Here is a 26,170-nt window from a genome sequence, read left to right on the forward strand (position 1 = left end):
AGCGGAACGAATGCTGACCGAATTCGACGAAACATATGGATGCATCGGTCTTCAGCTGAACCTACAAAAGACGATGTTCATGCGGAACGGATGGGTCTCGGATGCCCCATTCACGCTCAACGGAACGAACATATCCGAATGCACCAGCTACGTTTATCTAGGTCGGGAACTGAACATGATGAACGATCTGACCCCCGAGCTGGGCAGGAGGAGACGAGCGGCTTGGGGAGCGTACAAGAGCATCGAGGATGTAGTGAAGAAGACCAGGAACACCCTGCTCCGTGCTCACCTCTTCAATACCACCGTACTTCCTGCTTTGACCTATGCTTCGGAAACCTGGGCATTTCGCAAGCAGGAAGAAAACGCGGTGAGCGTCATTGAACGCACAATTGAGAGAGTGATGCTAGGAGTGTCCCGTGTCACGCAAGTGAGGGACGGGATTCGAAGTTTTCTCCTACGTCAGCGATCGAAATTTAGAGACGCCGCCACGTTTGTCAAGGAAAGTAAAATAAGATGGGCCGGACATGTGATGCGCTTTAACGACGACCGTTGGACCAGAGCCGTGAGCGACTGGGTTCCCCGCGATATTAAGCGCACTGCACGAAGACCGCCGACCCGATGGTCAGATTTCTTCACGAAGTCCTTCAAAGAAAATTATGATGCTCTTCGTGAACCACGCGAAAGAAGGAACCACTAGGCTACTCTGTCACGCGATCGGGACAAATGGTAGAATCACTGGCGCCCGCTCGACCAGTTCGAAGATCAATGGGAGTCAATGTGATCAAGGTGATATGGTGTACAATATAAGTACACGACGCAGTAGAAGGAACGGCAAAAGAGCGTTACGGTGCACGGTAATCGGTGTTTTTTGTTCCAAAATGGCTCCGAAACAGCATTTCGATAACTTCACACGATGAAGAATCATGAGAAGCTGAAAGAAGGAGGAAATGTAGCCCCACAGTTTGGTATCGCCCACAGCGTTGTTTCACGTGCATGGGAAGCGTTCCGAACCACAGGAAATGCTGCCCAAAGGAGAGGAGGTGATTGACCACAGTCAACTACAGCAACAGATGACCAATACGTTGTGCAATAGACTAGAAGGGACCAGTGTCAGTCATCGGGTGCAATTGTAACCACACTTAACAACACTATAAGGGAAGTAATCTAATGCACGGTAGTGGCACAGCGACCGTATGCGATTGGTCTTTCCCCGACGACATGCACATCAGCGGCACTGTTTGTGATGAAGCCGCGAGCATTGGAAGTGGACCAAACAGGAGTGGTGTCGTAGACTCTTCTCGGACTAGAGCAGATTCGGTCTAAAAACTGATTCAGGACGTACCAACGTACGGCGATTTGTGAACACGTAATGTAGCTAGAAAGATTGTGGAACACGATAGTAACCTCCACATCTTTGAACACGGTGCGCTCACTGGTCAACGGTCACGGTCAACTTTCAATTTTTGTATTTTTTGTCCCTGACTTCATTTTTATGGACAATGCGCAATCGCATTGAACAGCGCCAACAGACATAGCTCCCTCCTTGCCTGTTGCAAAATGTAGCGGTCATCTGCTGTTGTTGTTGGACACCTTTTGCTCGTGTGGACAGGTGGCCCGGAAAGGATATTGGAATAACGAGGAAACAGTGCACGATACTGTAGTCGCATTGACAAGAGACGATACCACTAGGCTTTTGAGCCCTTCCCTCACAATTGCAAATGCTGCTGTATTCATAAATACTCTCGGTAAGACTTGAACTTTCCCATCATGTGGAGATGTTTCCGGAAAGTTTTTGCAGCCTTCTACCACTTCATTATCCCTGATTTGTTACGAGTTTTTGGTGATTTCAAGTTACGCTAATCTTTGTACTTTGTCGAGGGTATCTTTATTGTTTGCTAAAGTCAAGCAACTTCATTAAGGACGTTTTGAAAAATCAGCAGTTTGTAAATTAATGTTCAGCAGTAACGAAATGTGGTATATCAAGGCTCAAATTAGTGTCGAGTTGCGTAAATCGCTAACACGCTTTTACGCTTTTGGGAATACAAGAAATTATCCACCAAGAACAAGAACTTAGTGATGTGACGAATCCAAAAAAAAGCGCTGCCGTTTACAAAAACGTTCAAAAATAACTACGGCGCAAAATCGCCAGAGAGGACGTTGGCTGGTGGTCCACTGCTCACACTCAGCGACTCATTACCTTAAGCGGTAAATTCTTGGTACATTTTTGAAATGAACGTAACGTTAAATCTCTATTTAGAACCGATGCACAAGAATATCCCAATCAAAGCAGATGAAATCTAAGTCTGAGTGCAGTGGACTCCTGACGACAAGATCGACTTGAAGACAGTAACTGGTGTTCTGCAGGAGAACATTATTTTGTTTGCCCAAGAAGTTTCTTTTTTTTTTTGTAATTGGATAGAAAGTGCTGCAAGAAGACGATAAATCAAACTAATGAGTTCACATCAGCTTTGCCAAACAACCACTTACGCCGTTCTATGAATTTAGACGCATGAAAAGCACTCGAGCGCAGAATGACGGGGATCATATCCCAGCAGTGTAGGTCAATTAAAAAAAACATTTTTGTAATTCCTCAAGAATTAAATATCTTCAGTAGTTTGATCATCGAAGCGATGACGCGATTTATACTGCGCAAAACATCAAAAAGAAAACATTGGATTTCGAATTTACTAACAGGAAAACAAGGTATGTTAAATATTGCTAATTAGGACACCAGAAATCCACCATCACTTTCGGATAACTTGTAATACTTTTGCATACGCCGCAGTCTTCCCGCTTCCCTAGTTTCATAAAAGCAAATTTCCCAATTAGGGGTAATTAGGGAGACTACTCGCGGGAAAGCGTGCAGAGAACACGCCTCTCCCTACTCACGCTAATTTCATGAATACGTCCGCTGCTTGCGCGGAACAGTAAGAAACCACGCCGTGGAGACACTGCTTCCGCTGATCGTGGACGGCGTGGGAATTCTCGTCATAGTGTCGCTATTTATAAATTTTTCATGTTTTTCGTCCTACTTTTCGCGGTTTGGCCCTAAGCAATTCAATATGTATCCATGGATACAATTTCGAGGCTCTGTCACCCGCGCGCAGTTGTAAAGAAGTTAAGGTTCACGGTTCAGATGACAAAATTAGGAGCACGCGGCTAAGCAACGGCTGTGTTCAATCGTGCGAGTCCAAAAGACGTTCGACTGGGGCAAGACAGAGAGAAGAAGGATTGTGCGTTGCGCTTTATGAATCGCCCCAAACTTTATGAAATTTCTTCAAATTTCTATTTTTTTAAAACCTCTACTACCCTAAACTTTTAACTTCAAAGTATATATCCTCTGTGGTTTGATTACAAAATATTTTGCAATTGCACACACTGGCAAGTGCATTTCTTCTGCAGGTAAGAGGATTGAGACAGACTAGATTGAGCTCCCTGTCAGGTAAATTTCTTACTGTTATATGAAGTTCGACATCTTCAGCTTCACAAAAGTCGGAAGCCCGGTACTCACGCGCTTGACAGGATACTGCAGCAGAATACGTGCTGTATAGGGAGTATCAAACGTTGAGCATGTGGTGGCGAACATCAGCTACAGAAAAGCCTTGCGGGAGGTTGCATACAGGCAGAAGAAAATTTTAAAAGCAACGCAAAGGACAGGTTTAAGAGAAGTCGTATGGACCTTCGCTAATATACTGCTCCTGTTAGAGCCTTTTTGAAAGAAAGTGGTAATCACACTTCTCGTTGTGAGATGGATATGGTTGCGAAGAGGTTCTACTCGAACCTTTTCGGTTCTTTTAGTTCCGCTTAACTTTTAAACTGAGAAAGTCAGCTTATTTTATATCCTATTTACAAACATTTTGCCAGAGGTAGTTAACATATTTATAATTAGACAGGAAAACCTGTATATACGAAATTTCATCAAGCTTAGGGAGACGCAAAGCAGAGAACCGTAAATTGTTGATATTGATACTTCCGATGATAACAAAGGAATAAAGGCTCTAGCACTAGTTAATCCGCCTGGAATGCACCAACGCATTTAACCTCGATTAAGAACCATTTGAGCTCTATTAATGTGTGTTAGGCCTACACGATGACTTGACGTGTCAAGTCTGCGCTTTCATTTTCCCAGAGGGGTCTTGTGATATTCTCTCGAACCCAGAAGGATGAAGAGCTTGATTGGCTTGTCAACTGTGCTATAAACACCTCTTCCGGCAAAGTGGTTACCACATTCCTGATCGGTGTATGCAAAAAAACCCAGTTGACAATATTTCGCCAAGTCTATCCAGGTACGTGCACAATGATTTACAAATCGACAAATATCCTTCCGTGAATCTTGGCATAATGACTGCAAGTATTCGATTGTCAAGCAATAGCAAAGATTTTTAACACTCTTAATTACGGCAGACTTTTCAGCGTTGTCGCCTTCGTCAAAGCCTGGAAAGTCAGAACGTTTCCAACATAACATTTCAAATGCCTCATCCAGAACAAGTCATCATCCCTAAGATAATACATCTGGAAACAAAAACCAAAAGAGCCCAAATCGTTGTGCCTACCTCAGTAGCCGCGTTGTGATCCTAGCGGACATCCGCGTGGTGAGATCGCTCCGCTAATACTAATTAGGATGTGACCCGCATATGACCCCTTAGATCAAAACCTGCGAAGGTCTTGATACAGAGTCAACTCTTTGGTCACGGTTGTGCAATCCTCTTTTCTATTCATTTTTGGACCTTCTGCGTTTATCCAAAACGCCTCTAGAGTTCTGCAAGCTGTAATTTCGGGTTTGTGCGATAGGATCGTGGCAGTAATGCAGAAAAGAGCATTTTGATGACATTATCTGCGCTGAGCTCGGAGAGTGGTCGCTTCATTCGACTGTTTCATTTCATTCAGATGTTCTTTAATACGAACACAAAGCGGTCGCCCTGTTTCGCTGATGTATTGGTCTCCACATGTTTTACACGAAATTGGACAGACTACACCAGAGACCATGCAGTCGCCTTCCTTGCCGAATGGGCATATTACGCAATGTGGAGTAAGATAAAAGCAATCGTGCATTTTACTTCGAACTAATTGTTTTCCGAGATTTGTTGGAAGTATTTCCACAATTCTCACTCGGTCATCGACACCACAAATAACCAGACTGGCCCTTATCACCTTATTCAGGTCGTCGGTTATGGAAGGCAAGCAGAAATTGATCTTTTTCGAGTCATCTACTGTAGCATAATCTCACTGCGCAATAAGACGTGGCCTCCGCGGTACATTAGCAATGTAACCGTTACAATTTGCGATACGTTGCACTAGGTTGACCGCACTGATCCGCTCCTGGCTATCAGATTTCACCCTTACGGTTGCCTTAAACATGGTTTTCGGAAATATCGTGTTTTCCATTCAACGTTGGACCAGTGTATTTACACACTAAGAAAGGACAGCCAGGAAGTTTTCCTTGGGCTCCTCCTTTGTATGTATTATATTTGTAACCGTATGTAAGGGAACTGCTGGTTCAGAAGCTCGAAACAAGTGTCCATCTCGCCTTAAAAGGGACATACAATGCAGCAATCATCAATGTAACGAAAGTACAGGGAAGATTTTCATTCCAGAATGGGTTGTTCTACTTTGGACATGAATGCAATGGCTAGTGTGGGAGCTAACCTTTGTCTCATGGCCAAACCCTTGACCTGTCTGTAATAGTGTCCCGACCAACGAAAAATGGAGCACTCCATGCATTCGTCCAGGAGCGTCATAATTTGCCCTATGGAAAACCCATGCATGTCTAAAGTGTCTCGATGTTGTACGAGTAGCTCGAACACAGCTGTCATTGCAGCGCTGTTTGAAACATTTGTATAAAGCGATGTGACATTGAAAGATCCAATAATACATTCTACTTCTGAACGCGCTTTACGAAGTTGCTCAAGAAACATGTTGGTGTTTGATAGATGTGCAGGAACATATTTGAGCAATGGTGAAAGTATAGCGTTCAAAAACCAAGATATTCTAGGACCACCTACATTACTTATGATAGGACGTACTTTGAATACCTTTGGGTTTTCTGAGAGAATAGCAGAGAAGAAAGTTCATGTGTTTGTGTTGTTTTCATTAGTACGTATAGAACCGGGCAAGAACTGAATTCGTATTCCAGCCTTGTGATCATTGTTTTATGTAACCTCACAGCCTTTCCGGTCTCAAGCTATATTGAGATGACGATTTTGTGTTATGAACTCTTTATGTGACGAAGAGTGGCAGAGTATAGCGTCACCTAGATGTTTTCGAGTGATGACCATGTCTAATTCACGTGATATAACCACAAACTCTCCTCCCTTATCGCTGACTGTGACCTTTATCTTGCCAAGTGTTGGAAGTTCGCGTATCTCACGTAGGCCAGAGCGATGCATTGGCGTGGGATTAGGAATAGGATGTTTCCTTGAAAATTTTTGCTTCCTGGATAGACTCGGCGAAATATTGCTTGTTTGCTATTAGCATATATATATATATATATATATATATATATATATATATATATATATAAAGTAAAAGGATAAAGTCACTGGCGTATCAATCCACTCGGGATGCGCCAACGCGTTTTACTGGAATTCGTAATCGTTGAGGTTTTGGAACGCGTGTTGGCCTATACAATGACTTGCGGGGGCCAGCCGATGATCAAGTCAGTGTTTTTATCCTCCCAGACAAGTCTGGTACCAATTTATCGACCCCGGAGGGATGAAAGGCTTGGTTTGCACTAGGGCGGTTTCGAACCCTCAACCGTGTGGCTACAACGGACCTCTAACCGATTGCGCCTTTATATATATATATACATACATACACATATATATACATATGTATATATATATGCATATATATATATGTATATATATATATATATATGGGGCGGATGTGGTGTAGCGGTTAGAGGTTCCGCTTCCTGCACGATCGATCGGAGGTTCGAATACGCCCTAGTGCTCACCAAGCCTTTCATCCCTCCGGGGTCGATAAATTGGTACCAGACTTGTCTGGGAGGATAAAAACACTGACTTGACACATCGGCTAGCCACCGCAAGTCATTGTTTAGGTCAGATTCACGTTCGTAAACCTCAAACGATTCTGAATTGAAGTGAACGCAGTGGCGCATCCCAAGTGGATTGATTAACGCCAGAAACTTTATCCTTTATATATATGTACATATGTATATATATATATATATATAAATGCTGAAAATTTTTTGGATATATATAAATATAAATATATATAACTAAAATGTGAATAGAGCTTTCAGAGTGATTAGTATGCAATCGATGTACCTCACTAGGAATTCCACACTCCACAAGATGATCGAACCGACCTGGTCGAAGTAAAGCGGCGTCTACTAAATTTGCTCTGTTCGTGCATCCAATAACAAATACTCCTGAAACAAGAGGAACAGAGCAATGCTGTCAAAGGATATATTTGTACAATAATTCTTAGCTTATGTTCACCTTGTAAGCCTTCAACCCCATCCATCTCTGCCAAAAACTGGTTTACAATGCGATCTGTCACACCGGTGTTGTCACTTCCCCGTTGTGGGGCCAAGGAATCAAGTTCATCAAAAATAATGATGCATGGAGCAGTTGCACGTGCTCTGGACAGGACAAATGGGTTTTGATAGTGAGATACAAATACAGCAACACTTGATGTAGATTAATTCCATACCTTTTGAAAACGTTTCGGATATTTTCTTCGCTTGTTCCCACATATTTCGAAAGCAGCTCTGGTCCCTGAAATCAAATCGTATCATGAACTTGAAGTCGAATAGATGTCTTAAGCCACTGACTGAATATTCGTCGGTTATCAAATTGGTAGGAGTTCATCACTACGTCGGTAGTTTGACACCGTACGAGGCCAAACAAGTAAAAAATGTGATAGAAGAAAGAAAATGTCTCCGGTCCTTGAACATATTTGTGTCCATCCTGTTCGGCCTTCCGCTAGAGCTAGCGCAGAATCTATCCATCCGCTATTCCACGATCTACGAAACTTTACGTCTCGCCTCAATTGTCTGCCAATGCCACGTTTTTTTTCAGGTCTTTCCACCACTTCTGTCCAGAACTTTCTTTCACGCCTAATTAGTCTTCTCCAGTTTAGGTCGGGGAGCATCCTCAAGCCAACTTGGGCAAGGCGATCCGCTAGTCTCCTTATATCGTGTCCAAAAAAAGCGAAAACGTAGCTGTTTATTGATTTGCTTCAGCTATGGCCAAGATTGGTATTGATAATTAATTAACGGCACTAGCCAATGTGTTGCTATTTGAGTTTGCCTACCGTTTGGATGCTTTCTGTAGGTGATAAGGCGCTTGAGAGAATAAAACACTAATGGCTTTGATTTTTCCGGGCTCTGACAAAGGTGAAAATCCCGAAACGTTAGCTGTTAATAAATGTCAATACCAATCTTGGCCACAGCTTAAGCAAATCAACAAAAAATTCTATATGTGTTGCCCGCACTACTGATGACTTCAACCAGGAGAAGCGTCTGAGAAGGAGCTTGCGTCGTCAGCTGAAACGTGATCGTGAGAACGAATGGACGTCAAGGGCGAGAGTTTGAGAAGGCTTGGGAGGACAAGAACGCGAGAAAAGCCTATGCTCTGCTAATACAGTATAGCGGCAAGATGGAGAGGTGGCGCCTGTCTTGAACACAGCCAACGGAGTCGCTGTCGGGGAGGCACCTTGCCCATCTGGAGGGAGCATTTCAACACTTAGTTGAACTCGCGCACGCGCAGAGACAAACATACACCACCGAAGGAATCGGAGGTTCTAGTCCGTATTCAAAAAATGAAGAATGGAGAATCTGGTGGAGACGATGGAATTAGCGCAGAAATGCTGAAATCTCTTCCTCCTTCCGGGTTTCGTGAAAAGACGAGGATCATCCATTCAATATAGACTGACGAAAGGATTCCCGACTCGTGGAGACATGCTATTGTAATTCCTCTCCACAAGAGGCTATCCGTTACGGAACCCAGTAATTACCGAGGAATACCGTTTCTGCGTGTAATGTACATGGATTTGGAGCGGAACATCCTGAATCGAATAATCCGACATTGCAAAGAAACCACCCGTGACGAGCAAGCCGGCTTGGTCGATCGACGATTGATCAGGTGTTTATTGTGAGAAGAGTGATTGAAGTGAGGCAGCGGTATTCGAAGCCTCTTCAGTTAGCATTTTTTAGACTTCGAAGCCGCTTTCGACTCTCCTCACAGAGGCCGTCTTCTCAATGCGCCGACGATGTAGTAATATTCGCTTCTAGCAGCGCGGAGTTACAACATGTTAACCTTGTATCGAAATTAGCTGCAGTCTACGGACCGCGACTACGCCCTGATAAATGCAAGCAGATGTGGGTCTCCTCGAGACCCTCAACGGGAATCAGGGTTGATGGACAACCTATCGAACTCGTTGATGAGTTCTGTTATTTGGGCTGTATGCTGGCAGCTATGAGGGAGATATTCCGCAAAGATGCGCTAAAGCCAACTCGGTATTCAACTCATTGACCAAGTGCCTCTGGTTGACCCTCATCGCTAACAAGTCAAGCTGCGAGTCTACCTATCTACAATCCGCCCTTTCATGACGAAGGGATCGAAGACTTGAGCAGCTCCGACGACGATGATGGAAAAGCTTGACTGCATCGAGAGAAGGCTGTTTAGACGACTGCTAGGCTACATTTGACTGATGGTGTGCCGTAACGAAGAACTTTCCTCGGAAGTGAACATGGTGTAGCGGCAGATGGCACGTGGAAAACGTCGACATCTTGCCCGACGTTCTGAAGTAATCATGGAAAACCGTCTTCGCTTCTTTAGTAACGTTATGAGGAGACTGTCTAATCGTCTTCTCCAAGTAGTTCTGAGGATGCTTCCGGATCCTAATTGGAAAGGGCCTGATCGTAAAAGAAAGTTCTGGACAGTGGCGGTGAAGGAAGATCTGAGAACACTTATCGTTGACAGGCAGTTCAGTCGAGACGTGAAGTTGCGCCGCTTGTGGAATAGCGACGGATGGGTAGATTCTATGCGAACTCTAACTGAAGATCGAACAGGATGGGCTCGGATATGTTTAAGGATGACACACCCCGGCGAAGATGCGGATAACCGCGTTAGGCCGTAACACACGCCCACCGATTAAGTCACGTAGGTCAAGTCCATCATTTTTCCTCGAAAACATATGATGATGCTGAGGAACTTTTTTTGAAACAAGACGAAAAAAAAAGAATTATATGTTGAAGTTTGTCAAGCTACGTAGTTTTTTCACAAGAGCTTGAAAAACTGGCCGGTCCACTGGAAACTTTGTGATTCTCAACGAAAAAACATACACACAACAGACAAATGAACATAATCCACATATGGGAAATTGCAAAGAAACAAAAAAACTATCAACATGAAAGGTGAAGCTCTCAAACATTATCATATGTCTTCTTCAAAACCAAATTCAAGGATATATTTGTTAATTTTAAATACGTTATATCACTAAAACTTGCTTGAAAAAAGTTATTAGAAAATGTGTTAGCTAGAAGAGGATCATAAACAACTATTTCTTAGCTTCTTGGACTCTGCAAAAAAAGGGAACTCCACCTTTGGAAAGTTTTAAATGAGAATATTTTAGAAGAGAATATGATGGTTTTGTGATCTGTGAATGCTTATGACAAGATCTTTCAACGCATTTGTATAATTGAAGGAATAATCAGTTATTGCTTCCATGTTTTTGTGTTATGCGAACGAGGTTTAGGTGGAACATTATTACTGGCCTGACGTTTCGACACTCGTCTTTATCAAATTCCTGAAAATAGTTCGAAGTCTACAATGCCATGCATATCCCATCAAACTCCTCTCTCCTTGCCAAGCTTCGACATTGTTCTGAGTACACCACGCAAGACCTTTAAAAGGAAAACAAACCGACCAGTCTCACCGACTAGCGAGGCTGGTGAACCAGTGCGCTCTCACAGATTGTCACCAAGGCGAATGAGATCTACGCACTGTGCAGTATCCTTAAGTGCTGATATCTGGATAACGTTAAGGAACTGCATGTGGAACAATCTTATAGCTCACAGTGTTATGAACGGCATGAAGTGATTGGTACTTGATAAGCACTCTTTTTTTTTTATTCTTGACTGGATTCCTGGCGGAAATTCAGAATGCTTCCAATGCCTTCCTAGCCGATATTTCGTTCTCGTGCGCTAATAACGTATACTTTACTTCAAACTCATTTAGATCACGCTTCTCATTTTTGTGGCGCCCTAATGGTGTTGTCGAACTTTCACGCCTTTAACCAGCCAAATGTTCTTTGATACCCAGGTTCAGCATCCTTCCACTTTATCCAATACAGATGGCGTTGCATGTCAGACATTATATTTGATAGATGACTCCGATTTTAGTGCAATCTCCAGTCTTACCGAATAGGGAAGCAACGCAACATTCTGACACAAATTGCCTACCGTAGAATCTATTGCGAACTAACTATCGCTTGATGCTGTCGTTCGGGATGTTCACCAGTACGACATCATCTTTCAACTGTGATTGCAAGAGTCCGGTGTATAGCAGCAGCTAAGGAGTCAGAGACGAAGGTAATGCACAGAGGAATTCCACTTTCACCTGGGATCTTCACTGTCTTGCTTGTATTTCGAGATTGGGTGTTAGATTTCGATCTCGTGTAACCGTTTGAACTAGCTATGCTTATGGCTACTTCGAGTGATTCTTCCCGTTCTCTATCCCCTGTGCACACTATTGTTGCTGTTTTAACCATATTTCGGATAGTCGCCTTTTTCGTGCCAATAGGAAGAATTGACGTTGCGTTTATCAGTATGTTTTCCGAGCTTTCCTTGTGATACCATTTCAGTTTTATTTGAGCATTTAAGTAAGGCAGCCAACCATCTTTTGGTTATTCTCGTGAGTTTTATGCACTGGGATCGTTCATTCAAAATTCTAAAGCATTCGTGCATTTCGGATTGCGTTGATGTTGCAATAAACCAATCATCGGTATAACGGCAGTACATCTGTGGAAGACGTTTATTGGTTGTTCTATTTTGCTCACAAAGCAAATGACAAAAAATGGAGCAAGCCTTTGGCCCTTTAGCAAGTCATCGTATTAGAGAGTAGAATTTCCTTGGCCACATGAAAATGTTGCATTGAAGGCTTTCGTTGATCAGGCTCATTATGCGTTGTTTGCTTAGACCATAGGTTTGCATACTATGGCCGTATCTATGTAGAACTTCAGATAACGCTTGTAACGCCCTTTCGTTTTGAACATTTGTGTACAAAGACGTCACGTCAAATGACTCAATGACACAATTTTGTTCGAATTTGGCCTTTTTAAGACGTCCAAGGAATTTTGAACTGCTTTAAACTGAGAGAACACTTTTGGTAGTAGTTGACTCACAATTCTATTTAGAAACCAAGGGATACAATCTGTTGGTCCTCTTAAAGAACTTATTACAGTCCCTATTTTATGAGTCCCCGCTGATATTGATCTTAGGTCGTTCCTTGAAAGCTTATGCATTTTAATCAGGTGGTGAAAGCGGAACAGTTCGGTGTTTCTATAAATTGCTAAGGATTATCTTTCGTCAATCCCAGCAGCCTTACCGACTCGCTTGTGGCATAATTACAAACTCTCCTGTCTTGTCGCTCACCGAGATACACAGTGTCCCACTGGATATTTGTTCTCGGACTTGTCGAAACCCTCACTATTGATTCCGCTGGTTTCGACGTTATTTGACAGCAGCTAACACTCCCGCTGATACAATTCTATATTTTACATCCGCTTCAAGAACTGGTTCTGGTTCTTTATAAGTACGAGGGAACGGGACAGGTGGAAGTAACTCTCTGCTTATAAACATGAATTGTGATGTGTTTCCATCTTTGGTCTTGATCCTAAGTTAGCCCCCTAGTATTTGAAGGATTCCTACAACTTTACGGAAGACCCCTCCTCCACTGATATTCTGAGCTATCGAAAATGAGGACCCTAGGCCTAAGAAATTCATGGCATTATCGGAAACATGAGCATCACCAATTACTGCGACTCTAGCCGTTCGGTCAATGTTTGCATTTTGATTAGAACTTATTGCCAGTCGGTAGTCTGTGGATGTATTGTTTTCACAGGCAGCGTCGCGATTCATGCTCAAAAGTCTATCGTACTTTGCGCGTAGAGTGGATTTGGCGTTAGACCGGATAATGTCAGAGATTGCCCTAGACCCACTCTCAATCTTCTGGTTGCTCCTGTTCTACAGAGTAATCACGTGAAATTTGGTGCACTCTGCAGCTTCGAGAAAGGCAGAGAGGTCGGTGCTTGAGGACACTGTTCTCGCGTTGCAAGAATGAAAATCTGGATTGTCAACTTCTGCAGAATTCAAAGTCATCTCTACAGAACATGTCGCCGCGAACACCATCTGCATGTCATGGACTTGAAAATCTTCCGCCCAAAGAAGAAACATCCAAGGACTGAAACATAGCGCATCAAATGTTAGAATCCGAAGGATCGAAAGGAGGTATTCTCCGCGTTGTTGGCTGCATCTGCACTTTCCCACCCCACCAGTAGTGTAGAGAGTTGTTGTCGTCCACTTCCAGCGTCATACCCTTGAGTGCGAACATTCTAGGAAAAACGACTCTAGGTAAGCCCAATATACGAAAGACTACGTGGTTTTGGAACGAGGACGTTTAAGCAGCTATTCGTGAAAAGAAGTCCAAATATAAGCTCAGGTGGAGGACACGTCAGCCTGCAGGTCGTAGTGCTTGCCTAGCGGCAAAGAGGGAGGCGAAGAGGGCAGCCTCCAAGGCGAAGTCCGACCGCTACAAAGCTGTGTACGACATCCTTGATACCAGTGAAGGCGAGCGGGCAGTGTCAGAACGCGTTACCACTCAACGTTGGATATGGAGCACACCAACATCGTTGAGGGAGCTGATGGCATCGTTCTGGGTTGCTCTGATCAAATCTTGGAGAGGTGGCGAGAGTACTACAATCACTTGTGTAACGAAGAGTTCTGTCATCCTCCCATCCCAACCGTTCCCAGCGTCGAGGGTCCTGTTCTACCAATTACTGCCGTCGAAGTCAGTGCTGCCCTCGCAAAAATGAAGTCGAACAAGGCAACCGGTTCTGATGACATGCTTACTGATGTCTGGAAGCTGCTAAGAGATCGAGGGTCCGTGTAGCTCGCAACTCTATTTAACAAGACCGTTGCAGAAGGACAGACTCCAGTTTGGCCGTGACCGTGCCTATCTGGAAAGGGGAAGGAGACATTGCTGGCTACATTTCGTACAAGCCTATACGACTGCTGTGCCATACGATGAAGGTTTTTGAGCGTGTCCTGGAAGCTCGTCTCAGGAAGATTGTCAGCGTTTCACTTAACCAGTGCGGCTTTTTGAAAAGCTGCAGCACTATGGATGCTATCCATGCTGCCCGCATCCTCCTCGAGAAAAATATCGAGAGAAGAATTGTGTGCATCTTGCTTTTCTTGATCTCGAGAAAGCTTTCGACCGTGTCCCACATGAGCTGTTAAAGGTGTCCGTGGGGTCGCATAGACCAGAAGAGTACCAGAAGATTATTGCGGTGAACGAAGCTGCTTTATGCGAAGCCTACCAGCGTTGTTCGGTGAGCAGCTGGAACAAGCAGGCCATTCCATGTACAAGTAGGGGTTCATCAGGATTAATCACTCTCTGTTCATACTGTGCATGAACACGATAACGAAGGAAATCCAGAACCAGCATCCGTGGACCCTACTCTTTGCCGACGATGTTATGCTCGCGTCAGAGTCTCGAGATGATCTTCAAAAAACAAATAGTCTTGGAAGGATCGGCTGCAGCAACATAAATTGCGCCTTAATGTATTAGAAACGTAGTACATGGAATTCGGACCAAGGAGAGAAGATGGCTCAATTCGTTTCGATGACACCAAATTAAACATGGTGGACTGTTTCAAGTATCTTGGATTCGAAGTGACTTCCAAAGGCGACATTGATCAAAAAGGTCGAGTACATGCTAATGCGGCATGGATGAAATGGAAAATGGCAAAAAAAAACAAACAAACAAAAAACTGTACTACAAGAAAGTCCCTGTTCGACTGAAGTCGAAGATCTACAAGACAGTTGTGCGTCCTGTTGCCCTTTACGGGTACGGGTACTGGCCGATGACTAAAGCCTTGGAGAAAGTGTTGCACGCTTGGAGAAGCGGATGCTGAGGTGGAGGATAGGTGTAACGCTAAGAGACGAAGTATCCAACGGCACTGTACGCTCCATCTTCGGTGTCGTCCCAATAACTGAAAAGATGAAGGAAGCGCGACTGTGATGGTTTGGTCACGTCTTGCGTCGGGAGGAAAATTTTGTTGCCAAAACCGCTCTGGAGCTCGATGCTTCAGGCCTGAAGCCGCACAGCAGGCCAAGGATTCGCTGGTTGAACTGTGTGAAGCTCGATATGATAGCAATGTAGTGTTTATGCGAGTGGTAACGTGAAAGGTTGCCATCGTACCCGATCATCGAACCAAGATATTTCAAAGTGTCGGTCTACGGAAGGTCTATGTCTGCATCAGTCTTGACAGCGAAAGTCTCGCCGGTCTCGATCAGTCGTCATGTACTCTTTTTTTTCCCGCTAAGACGTAGCCAAAGCCTTGTTACCCAATCGCACCGCACTTGAGTTTGTTGCTCCAGTTCTTCCTTGCCTTGAGAAGCTGGCATGACGTCCATGTTTCAAGCGTCAGAAAATCCCCCTTCATGGTGTTCATGACGAATATGAGGAGAGAAGAGAGGGCTGAGCTCTGATGCAGAGATCGGGACCGACGTGCCAGGTCATCGTAGAGCGATCGAAAGCTTTCTCCAATTCGTGGAATGCAAGGTGCAGGTGTTTTCGGTTCTCTAAATCAAGAGCCGTGCAGCACGGTCGGCATCGGTGGTGCTGCAGTTGGACGAAACCGCGCTGGTTAGTGGACGGTTGGATATGTCTTAAATGCTGCGGTCGATGATGCATTCAAAAATCTTCATGCAGTGAGACACCAATCAAGTCGGTACATAATTCGAGCATTCGTCTATGTTGTATCAATTTGAACTCGTCAAAATGCGGGGAAAGTAATTATCATGCTTTGCTTGTGTGCAAGCAAAGTACGAGGGGCGAGTAAAGTCAGAACATTAAAAGTAGAATAATATTCTGAAACGTCGTACGAATTATTTGAAAATTAGCAAATTTTATCGTTTTGACCCAAAGAATGACTACCGAGCGGCAGTGTTTGGTTGGAACACAAAGAAAGCAGAATCAAAGCAATGATGGTGATCTCATCGCTGACATACATCGCGTTACTGTAGCACTCCGTGGTGTTTTTTTTTTTGAGTCGCAAAAGTGCTAGACCATTAAACACTTCAAACACCATCGCAAAACGAAAGTGCAACATATGCAATAACAACAACAACAGGTGCAGGTTTACTTCAAAATCATCTTCGTGTCAACGTCTCCCATACTCGTGTTATTTACCCGACCTCGCCCACAATGACATTCATGTGTTTGGTAAAGAAGCGAAAGAAGTGAAGGAGGTGGAAGCTAGAGGAATTTTTCTCACAGAGTATCCGAGTTTTATTCCCGAAGCGCTATGATACGTCGCGCACTGAATGTCATAGAGGCAATATCGATAAATTATACATTGTAGGACAAAAATCTAGCAGTTTTTTTCTTTTCGCGCTTTTGCTCCGATCTTTTTCTTTTGGCTAAATCTAGCACATAGAGCGAAAGTGATGTAATGAATGCAATTCCATTTAAAAAAAGGCTAGATTTACAGATGGAAAATTAGCAATTTCAGGTTTATTGAAAATAATGTGAAGAGAAGCTTCGCATTCTTTCACTTCTTGCATTGTTTTCATTATACTTCCCCTTTCTGCTCTCTTATAAAGTTCCGCGCTTTCTTAGCAAACTTCTCTGTTCAAGATAGAGGTAAAAAGCGAGAAATTGGAGGACAAGGGGGCAAGAGCTATTCCTCATAGCCTTTCTTCGGGTGCAAAGAAGAAGAAAATTTTTCGTTAAGTTTCTAATTATAATCTATGTATTGATGCTAGAATTTTTCAACGCTTCTAGAAGTCGAACATTATCTTAAAGATTACTAGGAGCGGTCGACTAGAGAAAACTAATGAAATAATTGATTGATTGATAAAAGAATTGATTCCTTCGTATAGAAAGATTCGTAGGAATGTTTGTAGCTTTTCGTATCCAGATTTAACAAGTCAATATTCAAAAAATATTGACAAGTATTGCGCATGTGCTAATGAGATAAGTACTAGCCAATGTGTTGCTGTTTGAGTTTGCCTACCGTTTGGATGCTTTCTGTACGTGATAAGGCGCTCGAGAGGATAAATCACTAATGGCTTTGAATTCTTCAGGTTCTGACAAAGGCGATAACGCCGAAACGTTAGACGTTGTTTAATGAAGACGATCAATACCAATCTTGGCTACAGCTCAAGGAAATCAATTTAAAAATATTGACTAATTTCCTCAAGATTTCCGTGTGCCTCCCAGGACTACCCAACGTGGTTCATGTTCCTGTCGACTGTCACTAGAAAACTCTATAAGAAACAGTTGGTTTCCGGGAAGGACAGGATGATCTGGGACGCGTTTGTAACCGCACCTGTACTGAACAGAACAGGATAAAGGATAAAGGATAAAGTTCCTGGCGTTAATCAATCCGCTTGGGATGCGCCCCCACATTCACTTCAATTCAGAATCGTTTGAGGTTCACAAACGTGTAAATGGCCCAAACAATGACTTGCGGCGGCTAGCCGATGTGTCAAATCAGTGTTTTTATCCTCGCAGACAATTCTGGTACCAACTTATCGACCCAGGAGGGATGAAAGGCTTACTGAGCACTAGAGCAGATTCGAACTTTTGATCGATCGTGCAGGAAGCGGAACCTCTAACCGTTACACTACACCCGCCCCAACAGAACGACATTAACTCACAATTGGATTTTGATAATTAAGATTGAATCTAGTGTTGATTAGGCATCGAGCATAAGTCTAGGCATCAATTCCGAATTGTGTTCCGAATTCCAAAAGCACAACATCGACTTCTCATTGAATAGCACCTTTGCTCAATCATGTTCAATCAAGTGTGGTATTTCGCAAATACTACTTAGGTCGTCCTGTTCTTTACGGAAACCAACCGTTTCATGTTGGGACGTCATGAACATCCTTGAACAGTACACGGAAATCTTGGGAACAAATCCTGCTGAACATGGATTGCTACCAACTTCTCTTGAATCTTGATATCAATCCTTCCAGAAGTTTTCTTTCGTCAGCCTGCTTTAGGGACTTTCAGGATGATTTTCTCCTTCTAGAGATGTTGAAAAGTTTTAATAAACACTCCTGTACATTTTGAACAACTTTTGCTTCTGTCCCATATCTAAAACAAAGGAATCTGTTAAGAAAGTGCAGAACATGATAAAAGGGCGCCAACAGAAGGCAAAACTAATGCGACCAACACAAGAATTGAAAAACTACAAAAATTCTATCCGCGCTATTTCCCATAAACTTGAAATTGCAAATTTTCCTTCTGCAATTTTCGCTCTTTTTAAATTAAATTGCATTTCTCATGCCACTTTTGACTGCATGTATCAAATTTAACTCAAAGAAAATGAAAAGTTGGAGCAACCGATCGAAGAGAAAGAAAATTACGAAAGTTTTGTCCGCCATTATATACTATTTTTCCTCACTGTTATTTCCTTGTCGGCTTTATGGTAAATGACTACAGTTCTTATTCAAATCATCCTTGCAGATTACTCAATTCTTCAACCAGAGATTTGTAGAAAGCCGAACATGGCTCTCGAGTCACCCCGAAAGTAGGGTAGCACTAATGGAAGAGATATATTGAAGTATTTTGTACAGTCACAACTCAGCAGTTCTTTGTTACTACAAACCAAGCTCTGAAGAGTCCTAATGTCTTCATTTTAATTTCAACCTTCACTAGGTGAAAAAAGCTAGAAAGGCATCTACATTACTACCCTGAATGAAAAGAGTTTACAAAAACCTGTACAACCGTCAAAGAAGTCGGACAGTTGAATGGGTTACCGGTTAATATGGGCGCGAAAGCTTCAAAGCTCTCCATGCAAACTGGGTTAAGTGGATTGCATGAGCTTCAGGTGAAGAGGTGCGCCGTGATTTAAACGAGATAAATTAGATTTTAGTGAACTTTCTAAAGCAAAAATGAACGTACCCATTCGAATGTGTTCGGCTATCAAGAGCAAGCTGCAAGAAATTTCAAAGAATGGAAACCCTTTGTAGTGACCTACTTTAACAAAGATGGAATTGAATCTGGAGTCGGTAGCGATGGCGTTGGCAAGGAGTGTTTTCCCGCAACCACATGGGCCATGCAGAAGTACTCCTTTTCCGTAATGAATGCCATATGAACGAAAAACGTCCCGATACTAGAATTTAATCAGATCAGCAATGCCGAATAAGATTATATGCCAGGATTTTTCTGAACGTCCGGCTAATCGGACTTCCCGCGTTACTCAACATCAATAAATTAAAAAGTAGTGAGATTTTCTGTAAAACTGAATTTGCATTTTTTCTAACGACAATCTATTCTCAAGCAATGATTAAACGTTGATGAAATGAAACGATGGTTTCATACTCTTCTTCCCAGCTACGTCAGTACTACATTTGGAGAATATTAAGAGAACCTGATTTTACACCTATACCCCTTCGATATCACAACAATTTGGAAACATTTCTCGAATCATGGGTTTTCCCTCTATTTTTTCGCAACAGTTTCAAAAGAATGATGCGCTAACATGAAGTGACGTTAGGACACCATCGTACTGATAAATACAAGGTTCTACGTGAGATCACGTTATTTATTACCTAAGGGAGATGCGACTTCGAGCGTTCCGGGGCGCTGTTTTCTACAACGAGTTCTATTGGAACGCGCCAGCTTTACGCACGCGCCGCATCTTGAGCCCCTTTTTTATGGCAAGTAGGAAGAAATGTACGGAATCGCCCTCTTTCCCACAATCTACGACCATGTGTATAAGCATAGCCCACCTGAATCCCGTACCACCCCAGATTCGTGCCTTTAAGCAACCGTTTGCATGCGCACTTCCAATTTCTGATGTAAGTGTTTAACCAAGAAAGGAATCACCAGGAGAATAGACAAAAGAGAGAATACATGAGAGTGAAATGCAACACATGCAGTTTTCATGGCTATGAAGGGGTTCACAACGTCTCATTTACTTACTTACTTACTTAGAGACCACGTCTTCACTGTACGTGGAGGGATCCGAATCTTTCCTAGTTGTTCCGTTCCCTCGCTATCGTCATCCAAAATGTTATCAAGTTTGTGAGCGACATTGACGAGGTGCTTGAGCCAGATCTAACTAACCTCTCACCTAGTCCATCCGTGTAGCGAACACCTCACCACATCTCGTTTGCAGTCTCCCTCGAGGGCGTTTAACATCTTTTGGGATCCACTCTAGCGTTCTTTTAGTCCATCTATCGTCCATTCTTCTCATAATGTGACCGGCCCGGCTATGTTTCGCTTCCGATATATATTCCGCTGGGTCGCGAAGGCAGGACATTGGTAGCAAGTCGGAGCTGCGAAGAACGGTTGGGTGTTGTGTGCACCGATTAAATTTCAAAGACATCTACCAAGGGCTGTATGTGTAGTGAGTAGTTTTCTGGACGTGGAAACGGTGTCTGCCCACGTCTTAGCTGCGTAACAGAGCGCTGAAAGAACAGTCGATTCGCAAAGATGGACACAGAGAGCTCGATCTGTCAGTTGGTCCGCAGCTTCCCTGACGGATGCGAATGCAGTCCGCGCTGCTCTCATCCTTCAGCTCAGTTCTCCCTTCAAGGCGTCCTCCAAACCCGTAGGGCGCCCAATGTAGACTGACGAAGTTTCCTCGACTTGGGAGCCTTCAAGTTGCGCTCCATCATCCTCGCAGTAGGCGTTCTTCATGAACGGTGTCTTCGTCTCTGTTTATTCGCAATCGTATTCTCTTCCCTGCTTCGCTCAATTCGTTTAGCATCGTTTCTGCTTCATTGGTATTTCTGAAACAAAGAACGATATCGGGCGCAAGACGAAGGTTCGAGAGGAATCTTCAGTCAACACATATGTCCCTTTCCTACCACGCAAGTTATTTCATAATCCGTTGCAAAGCAGCCGCGAACAGGTTTGGCAATATAGTATCACCTTGTAGTATCCCCTTTATAATGGGAAGGTGAGGGGCCTGTGGAAAACCTACATTTAGTGGTGCTTCTTCGAAGTAATTGTCTGATGTTCCCACATATGACGCGTTCACACCTTGATCGACCAGCGCTGACAGTGTTACATGCTGTCGAAGATTTCTTATATTCGAAGAAGGTGCGAATAAACCAAAAGCGTATCGTTAGGTACCCGTAGCCTCAAACAAAAACGAACAACCTATCCTTAGGGGAGACGACAAGGGCAAGGGCGATCGTTAATTGCCTTGCGCAGCAGTTAATAGCATCAGCAGAGCATTGTGCTGCGTTTGTCTTATGCCCGCCCATTGCATCATTCATATTCGGCTCTAATCGTCTAACGAGGTGCGAAACATGCTCACAGGAACGCGCTGTTTCTGGTATTGCTTCTGTACGGAGTATCGATCGCTTATGTATAGAGAACGATACGATACGACATACATCTAAAGATTGCACACGAAATCCCAGATATAGAAAATATTATTGTGGTGTTTTGTTTGTGTGAAATAAACAAATCGAAACTTTTACAAGCCATTGCAGTATCTTGCCGTATCTTATCTTACCATTGCATTAAATACTCTGTATAAATGGGCCGCGTATACGAGTCTGATTGCTACCTGCACGTGGTGGCCCTGCTTTAACTAAACGCAATCAGGCGTTCGAGTGTACGCATTGGGAACGCACGAGCTATATAACCTGCACTGTTATATGGCGAAAGCTTCGCATACATTGCAAAAAGGTGCTGTCGTCCAGCACACCACCAAAGCCCATAACCTGAAAGGTCAACTGCCTGAAGGGAGCATGGAATCTTTGGCAACAACCATTCGTTTCGTCACGCTGAACTGCCGAACACTATCGAGTGAACTCCAACAAGCCACTCTATCCAGACTTCTGCGATATCTCAGTGTGCCTTTTGCTGCACTGCAGGAAACACGCATGAGAGATCGGCCCGTAATCAGCATCGAAAATTACACCATATACTGCGGCGATGCTGATGAGAACAAAGTAGGTGGCTACGCGATAGCTGTGAGGAACGATTACAAGAATCTGGTGGAGGAATTTGGCTCAACGTCGTCTAGATGCGCCATTTTACGACTGTGGGATCGCGGAGGACGTAAACTCTGGATCGTAAGTGCTCACGCACCTACGGAAACCGCTGAGGACAACAGTATGGACGCCTTCTATGATGATCTCAATGCGTTGATGTCTAAAATACCAAGCCAGCAGGTGGTCATTGTCGGAATCGACGCAAATGCGAAGATGGGACTCGAACAGCAATCCGATGTGCTAGGAAAATGGTACTATGCAGCGGAGCGCACGTCAGACAACGGTGACCGTCTGGTCGACTTGTGCGAACAGATGGGCCTCATCATCGCTTCCACGTTTAAGAGGAATCATCGACGCCATCAGCTCACATGACTGGGGTCAACCCTTTTAACGTCTGAAGAGCAGCGCAAGCGGAAGATGAGGACTCTCAAACTTCAGCTCGACTACGTTCTGGCGAGGAACATTCCTCAGTCAGATATCCGAAAATCTACAGCTGTTTGGGACGTCGCGTTCGACTCTGACCACCGCCCAGTTCTCAGTTCTTCTCAGCTTCAAGATACGGTTCCACAAGAGAAACCGAGGAGTTTCTCTTCAACCGAAAATCGACATGGCAAGTCTGAAAGACGATGAATGCAGAAGAAAATTACGTGTCTACTCATGTTGGAGTACGGACCAGGAAGAAGCTCAACGATGCGGATTCCTTCACAAAACGCATCCAGGACGCTGCAAGGGAAACGCTCCCGGTTCTATTGCCGCGGGAGAAGTTTGCCTTTGCATCTGCGGAAACAAAATCCACATACAATTCTGTATGTGTCGCGCGCAGCGCTGGTGACTTCAACCAGGAAAAGCGTCTTAGAAGGAAGCTGCGTCGTCAACTGCAACAAGACCGCGATAACGAGAGCAATGGAGTTTGAGAAGGCGTGGGAGGACAGGAACCCGCGGAAGGCCTACGCTCTACTAAAACAGTATAGTGGCAAAATGAAAAGATGTTCCCATGTCCTCAGCACTGCTAATGGGGTAGCTGTCGGTGAAGCAACTTCCAATTTGGAAGGAACACTTCAAGACCTTGCTGAGCCGGCAAGCACCATCAGCTCCTGAACTCGAGCAAGTTCATAGACCGACATATGCGGTTAACGAGGAGCCACCCACCGAGCCGGAGATCCTGGTCTGTATTCAAAAAATGAAGAGTGGAATATCTGGTGGAGACGGAATTAGCGCAGAAATGCTAAAATATCTTCCTCCGTCTGGGATTCATGAGATGACAAAGATCATCCGTTCAATATGGATAGACGGAAGGATACCCGACTCGTGGAGACACGCTATCATAATTCCCCTCCACAAGAAATTATCCGTCACGGAGCCTGGAAATTATCGAGGAATCTCTTTGCTGCGTGTTATGTACAAGGTACTGGAGCGCATTACCCTGGACCTACTCATTAAACGTCGCGAAGAAACAAAGCGAGACGAGCAAGCTGGCTTTCGTCCTGGCCGATCTACGATTGACCAGGTGTTCATCATCAGGAGAGTGATCGAAATCTGGCAGCGGTATTCGAAGTCAATGCAACTAGCGTTTCTGGACTTTGAAGCCGCATTCGACTCTCCTCACCGAGGCCGTCTTCTCAACGCGCTTCGCGCCGATGGAGTACCAGGAAAGTTCATTCGCTTGCTTGATGACATGAATCAAGAAACAGCAGTTCGAACAGCAGCCGGATATACAACACCGTTTGAGGTGGTATTTGGAGTAGGACAAGGGGCAGTGGCAGGACCTTTCCTGTTCAATCTCGGCATCGATGATATTATGCGAAGAACAGTAGATCAGTGTACTGCCGATATCATTCTTACACCATCAGGATACCCCTTGACCGATCTCGAGTACGCTGACGATGTTGTTATATTCGCGGAAAGCAGTACGAAACTTCGACATGTTGTAAACCTTGTATCGAAGCTGGCTGCAGCCTATGGACTACGTCTACGCCCTGATAGATGCAAGCAGATGTGGATCTCTTCGAGACCTCGAACGGAAATCAGGGTGGACGGACAACCGATAGAACTCGTCGATGAGTTCTGTTACCTGGGCTGTATGCTGAAGAACAACGGCAGCTACGAGAGAGATGTTCAGCAAAGATGCACTAAGGCCACTTTTGCATTGAACTCCTTAACGAAATGCCTGTGGTCGAGCCCTATCACCAACGAAGTCGAGCTGCGAGTTTACCTATCCGCAATTCGCTCCATCATGATGTACGGATTAGAGACTTGGGCAGCACCATCAACGGTTATGGAGAGGCTTGACTACACGGAACGAAAGCTGCTTAGACGGCTACTTGGCTACTTTTAGCCTAGGGTTGTCACAATGAAAATCTTTACGCAGAAATTGATCTGGTATACCGGCGGATGACACGTGGAGGATATCAACATTTTGCACCGTCATCGAAAGCGGCTAAAGTAAATCGTCTTCGCTTCTTTGGTCATATATCAAGGAGACCGGCAGATCGCCTTGTCCAACGAGTTCTGAAGAGTTCGTCGGGTTCAAGCTGGAAGAAGCCACCTGGCCGAAAACGGAAGTTCTGGACTGAGGTGGTAAAAGAGGATCTAAGGACACTCGGCGTAGATAGGCAGTTCAGGCGAGACGTAAAGTTTCGCAGAACATGGAATAGCGACGAATGGATTGATTCTGTGCAAGCTCTCGCAGAAGATCGAGAAGGTTGAGTAGAGCTGTGTTCAAAGACGGCACACCTCGGCAAACATGCGGGTAATCGCGTCAGGCGATGAAATCAGCCCGCCGATTAAGTCAAGTAAGTCACTCTGTATAAATACATATATATCTATATCTTCTGGGCGGGTGTGGTGTAGCGGTTAGAGGTTCCGCTTCCTGCACGATCGATCGGAGGTTCGAATCCGCCCTAGTGCTCACCAAGCCTTTCATCCCTCAGGGGTCGATAAATTGGTACCAAACTTGTCTGGGAGGATAAAAACACTGACTTGACACATCGGCTAGCCACCGCAAGTCATTGTATAGGCCAGATACGCGCTCGTAAACCTCAAACGATTCTGAATTGAAGTGAACGTGGGGGCGCATCCTGAGCGGATTGATTAACGCCACAAACTTTATTCTTTATCCTTTATCTATATCTTCTATGTAGTTTTTCAATCATGAATATACGTCTTCCAACGACCAGATTCTCGTTTTTACACTTTTTAACTTTTATTTTAGGACGCTTTCAGCTTCATTTATGTTTTCTGATGTTGTTTTGTTTTTGTACAAGTCTTTTACGGTTCTGCTTCATTTTTAGCATTTTCATTTTCTACGTTTTTCCGACTTTCTATTTTGCTAGATTGTTGCCTTTTTGTTCTTTGAACCTTCCTAGAAGTCAACTCTATTGCGTTATTGCGATACAAACACGGCACATGACTTCAGTGATGTGGTGATGGGTGGTTGTGGCTTAGTGATCATAGCTAGCCTAAGATATGCCTGCTTCGGCCTACCTACAGCCTCTTCTGCAGGCACTTAGTCGGCTGCAGGTACCTAACGATCGCCACCCGAAGAGGGTTAGAAAGGGATCTGGCGGTATTCGCGGCAAACCATTGTGACCCTCGAAACGGTCTGGATGTGGTCCATGTAGCTGAACCCCTGACGGAATCTAGCTTCTTCTTGAGGATGGGCTTCCTCCAGCGTCCTAGATATATGCATGAGGATGATCTTCGTGAACACTTTGAATAACACGCTCAAGAAGCATATCGGACGGTAGTTCCGGAGATCCTCTCGGTCACCTTTCTTATGGATAGGAACGGTTCACAAGGTCTTCCGCTGGTCTGGGATATTTTCTTCCTGAACATAGGATGTCATGCTCTTCGCTAGAATTACAGCGTATGAAGCTTAAGTTCTTCTTCGTTCCAAAAATGCCTTGGTGGTCTTCGAAATTTGATCCATGTTTATCGTGCCCGGCTTCTAGT

At 44.2% G+C, this 26,170-nt stretch overlaps 7 protein-coding genes across 8 annotated transcripts; 6 read left to right on the forward strand and 1 right to left on the reverse strand.

Moving 5' to 3' along the window:
- Nucleotides 1-10: 10 nt before the first annotated feature.
- Nucleotides 11-697, forward strand: RB195_022391 (uncharacterized protein; the record flags this gene model as incomplete). Its single annotated transcript, XM_064209499.1, has 1 exon — nucleotides 11-697. One exon carries the CDS (start codon nucleotides 11-13, stop codon nucleotides 695-697), a length of 687 nt encoding a protein of 228 aa, XP_064065380.1.
- Nucleotides 698-5,223: 4,526 nt separating this feature from the next.
- Nucleotides 5,224-21,493, reverse strand: RB195_022392 (uncharacterized protein; the record flags this gene model as incomplete). The annotated part of the gene is made up of 7 exons (XM_064209500.1): nucleotides 5,224-5,349; nucleotides 7,290-7,393; nucleotides 7,464-7,606; nucleotides 7,678-7,742; nucleotides 19,243-19,377; nucleotides 21,196-21,298; nucleotides 21,375-21,493. The coding sequence occupies 7 exons, from the start codon at nucleotides 21,491-21,493 to the stop codon at nucleotides 5,224-5,226; spliced, it is 795 nt and encodes a 264-aa protein (XP_064065381.1).
- Nucleotides 21,494-21,880: 387 nt separating this feature from the next.
- On the forward strand, nucleotides 21,881-22,591 carry RB195_022393 (uncharacterized protein; the record flags this gene model as incomplete). Its single annotated transcript, XM_064209501.1, has 1 exon — nucleotides 21,881-22,591. One exon carries the CDS (start codon nucleotides 21,881-21,883, stop codon nucleotides 22,589-22,591), a length of 711 nt encoding a protein of 236 aa, XP_064065382.1.
- A 45-nt stretch (nucleotides 22,592-22,636) lies between these two features.
- RB195_022394 (uncharacterized protein) lies at nucleotides 22,637-22,849 on the forward strand (the record flags this gene model as incomplete). The annotated part of the gene is made up of 1 exon (XM_064209502.1): nucleotides 22,637-22,849. The coding sequence occupies one exon, from the start codon at nucleotides 22,637-22,639 to the stop codon at nucleotides 22,847-22,849; it is 213 nt and encodes a 70-aa protein (XP_064065383.1).
- RB195_022395 (uncharacterized protein) lies at nucleotides 22,846-23,133 on the forward strand (the record flags this gene model as incomplete). The annotated part of the gene is made up of 1 exon (XM_064209503.1): nucleotides 22,846-23,133. The coding sequence occupies one exon, from the start codon at nucleotides 22,846-22,848 to the stop codon at nucleotides 23,131-23,133; it is 288 nt and encodes a 95-aa protein (XP_064065384.1).
- On the forward strand, nucleotides 23,123-24,554 carry RB195_022396 (uncharacterized protein; the record flags this gene model as incomplete). Of its 2 annotated transcripts, XM_064209505.1 has the most annotated exons (2): nucleotides 23,123-23,236; nucleotides 23,283-24,554. In XM_064209505.1, 2 exons carry the CDS (start codon nucleotides 23,123-23,125, stop codon nucleotides 24,552-24,554), a joined length of 1,386 nt encoding a protein of 461 aa, XP_064065385.1. The 2 variants fall into 2 exon arrangements, with proteins under 2 accessions (XP_064065385.1, XP_064065386.1); XM_064209504.1 differs by lacking the exon at nucleotides 23,123-23,236 and having other exon boundaries at nucleotides 23,400-24,554.
- Nucleotides 24,555-24,610: 56 nt separating this feature from the next.
- On the forward strand, nucleotides 24,611-24,925 carry RB195_022397 (uncharacterized protein; the record flags this gene model as incomplete). Its single annotated transcript, XM_064209506.1, has 1 exon — nucleotides 24,611-24,925. One exon carries the CDS (start codon nucleotides 24,611-24,613, stop codon nucleotides 24,923-24,925), a length of 315 nt encoding a protein of 104 aa, XP_064065387.1.
- Between the last annotated feature and the right edge of the window lie 1,245 nt (nucleotides 24,926-26,170).

This window comes from Necator americanus, chromosome X (genome assembly GCF_031761385.1).
Source record: "Necator americanus strain Aroian chromosome X, whole genome shotgun sequence".
NCBI classification, from domain to species: Eukaryota; Metazoa; Nematoda; class Chromadorea; order Rhabditida; family Ancylostomatidae; genus Necator; species Necator americanus.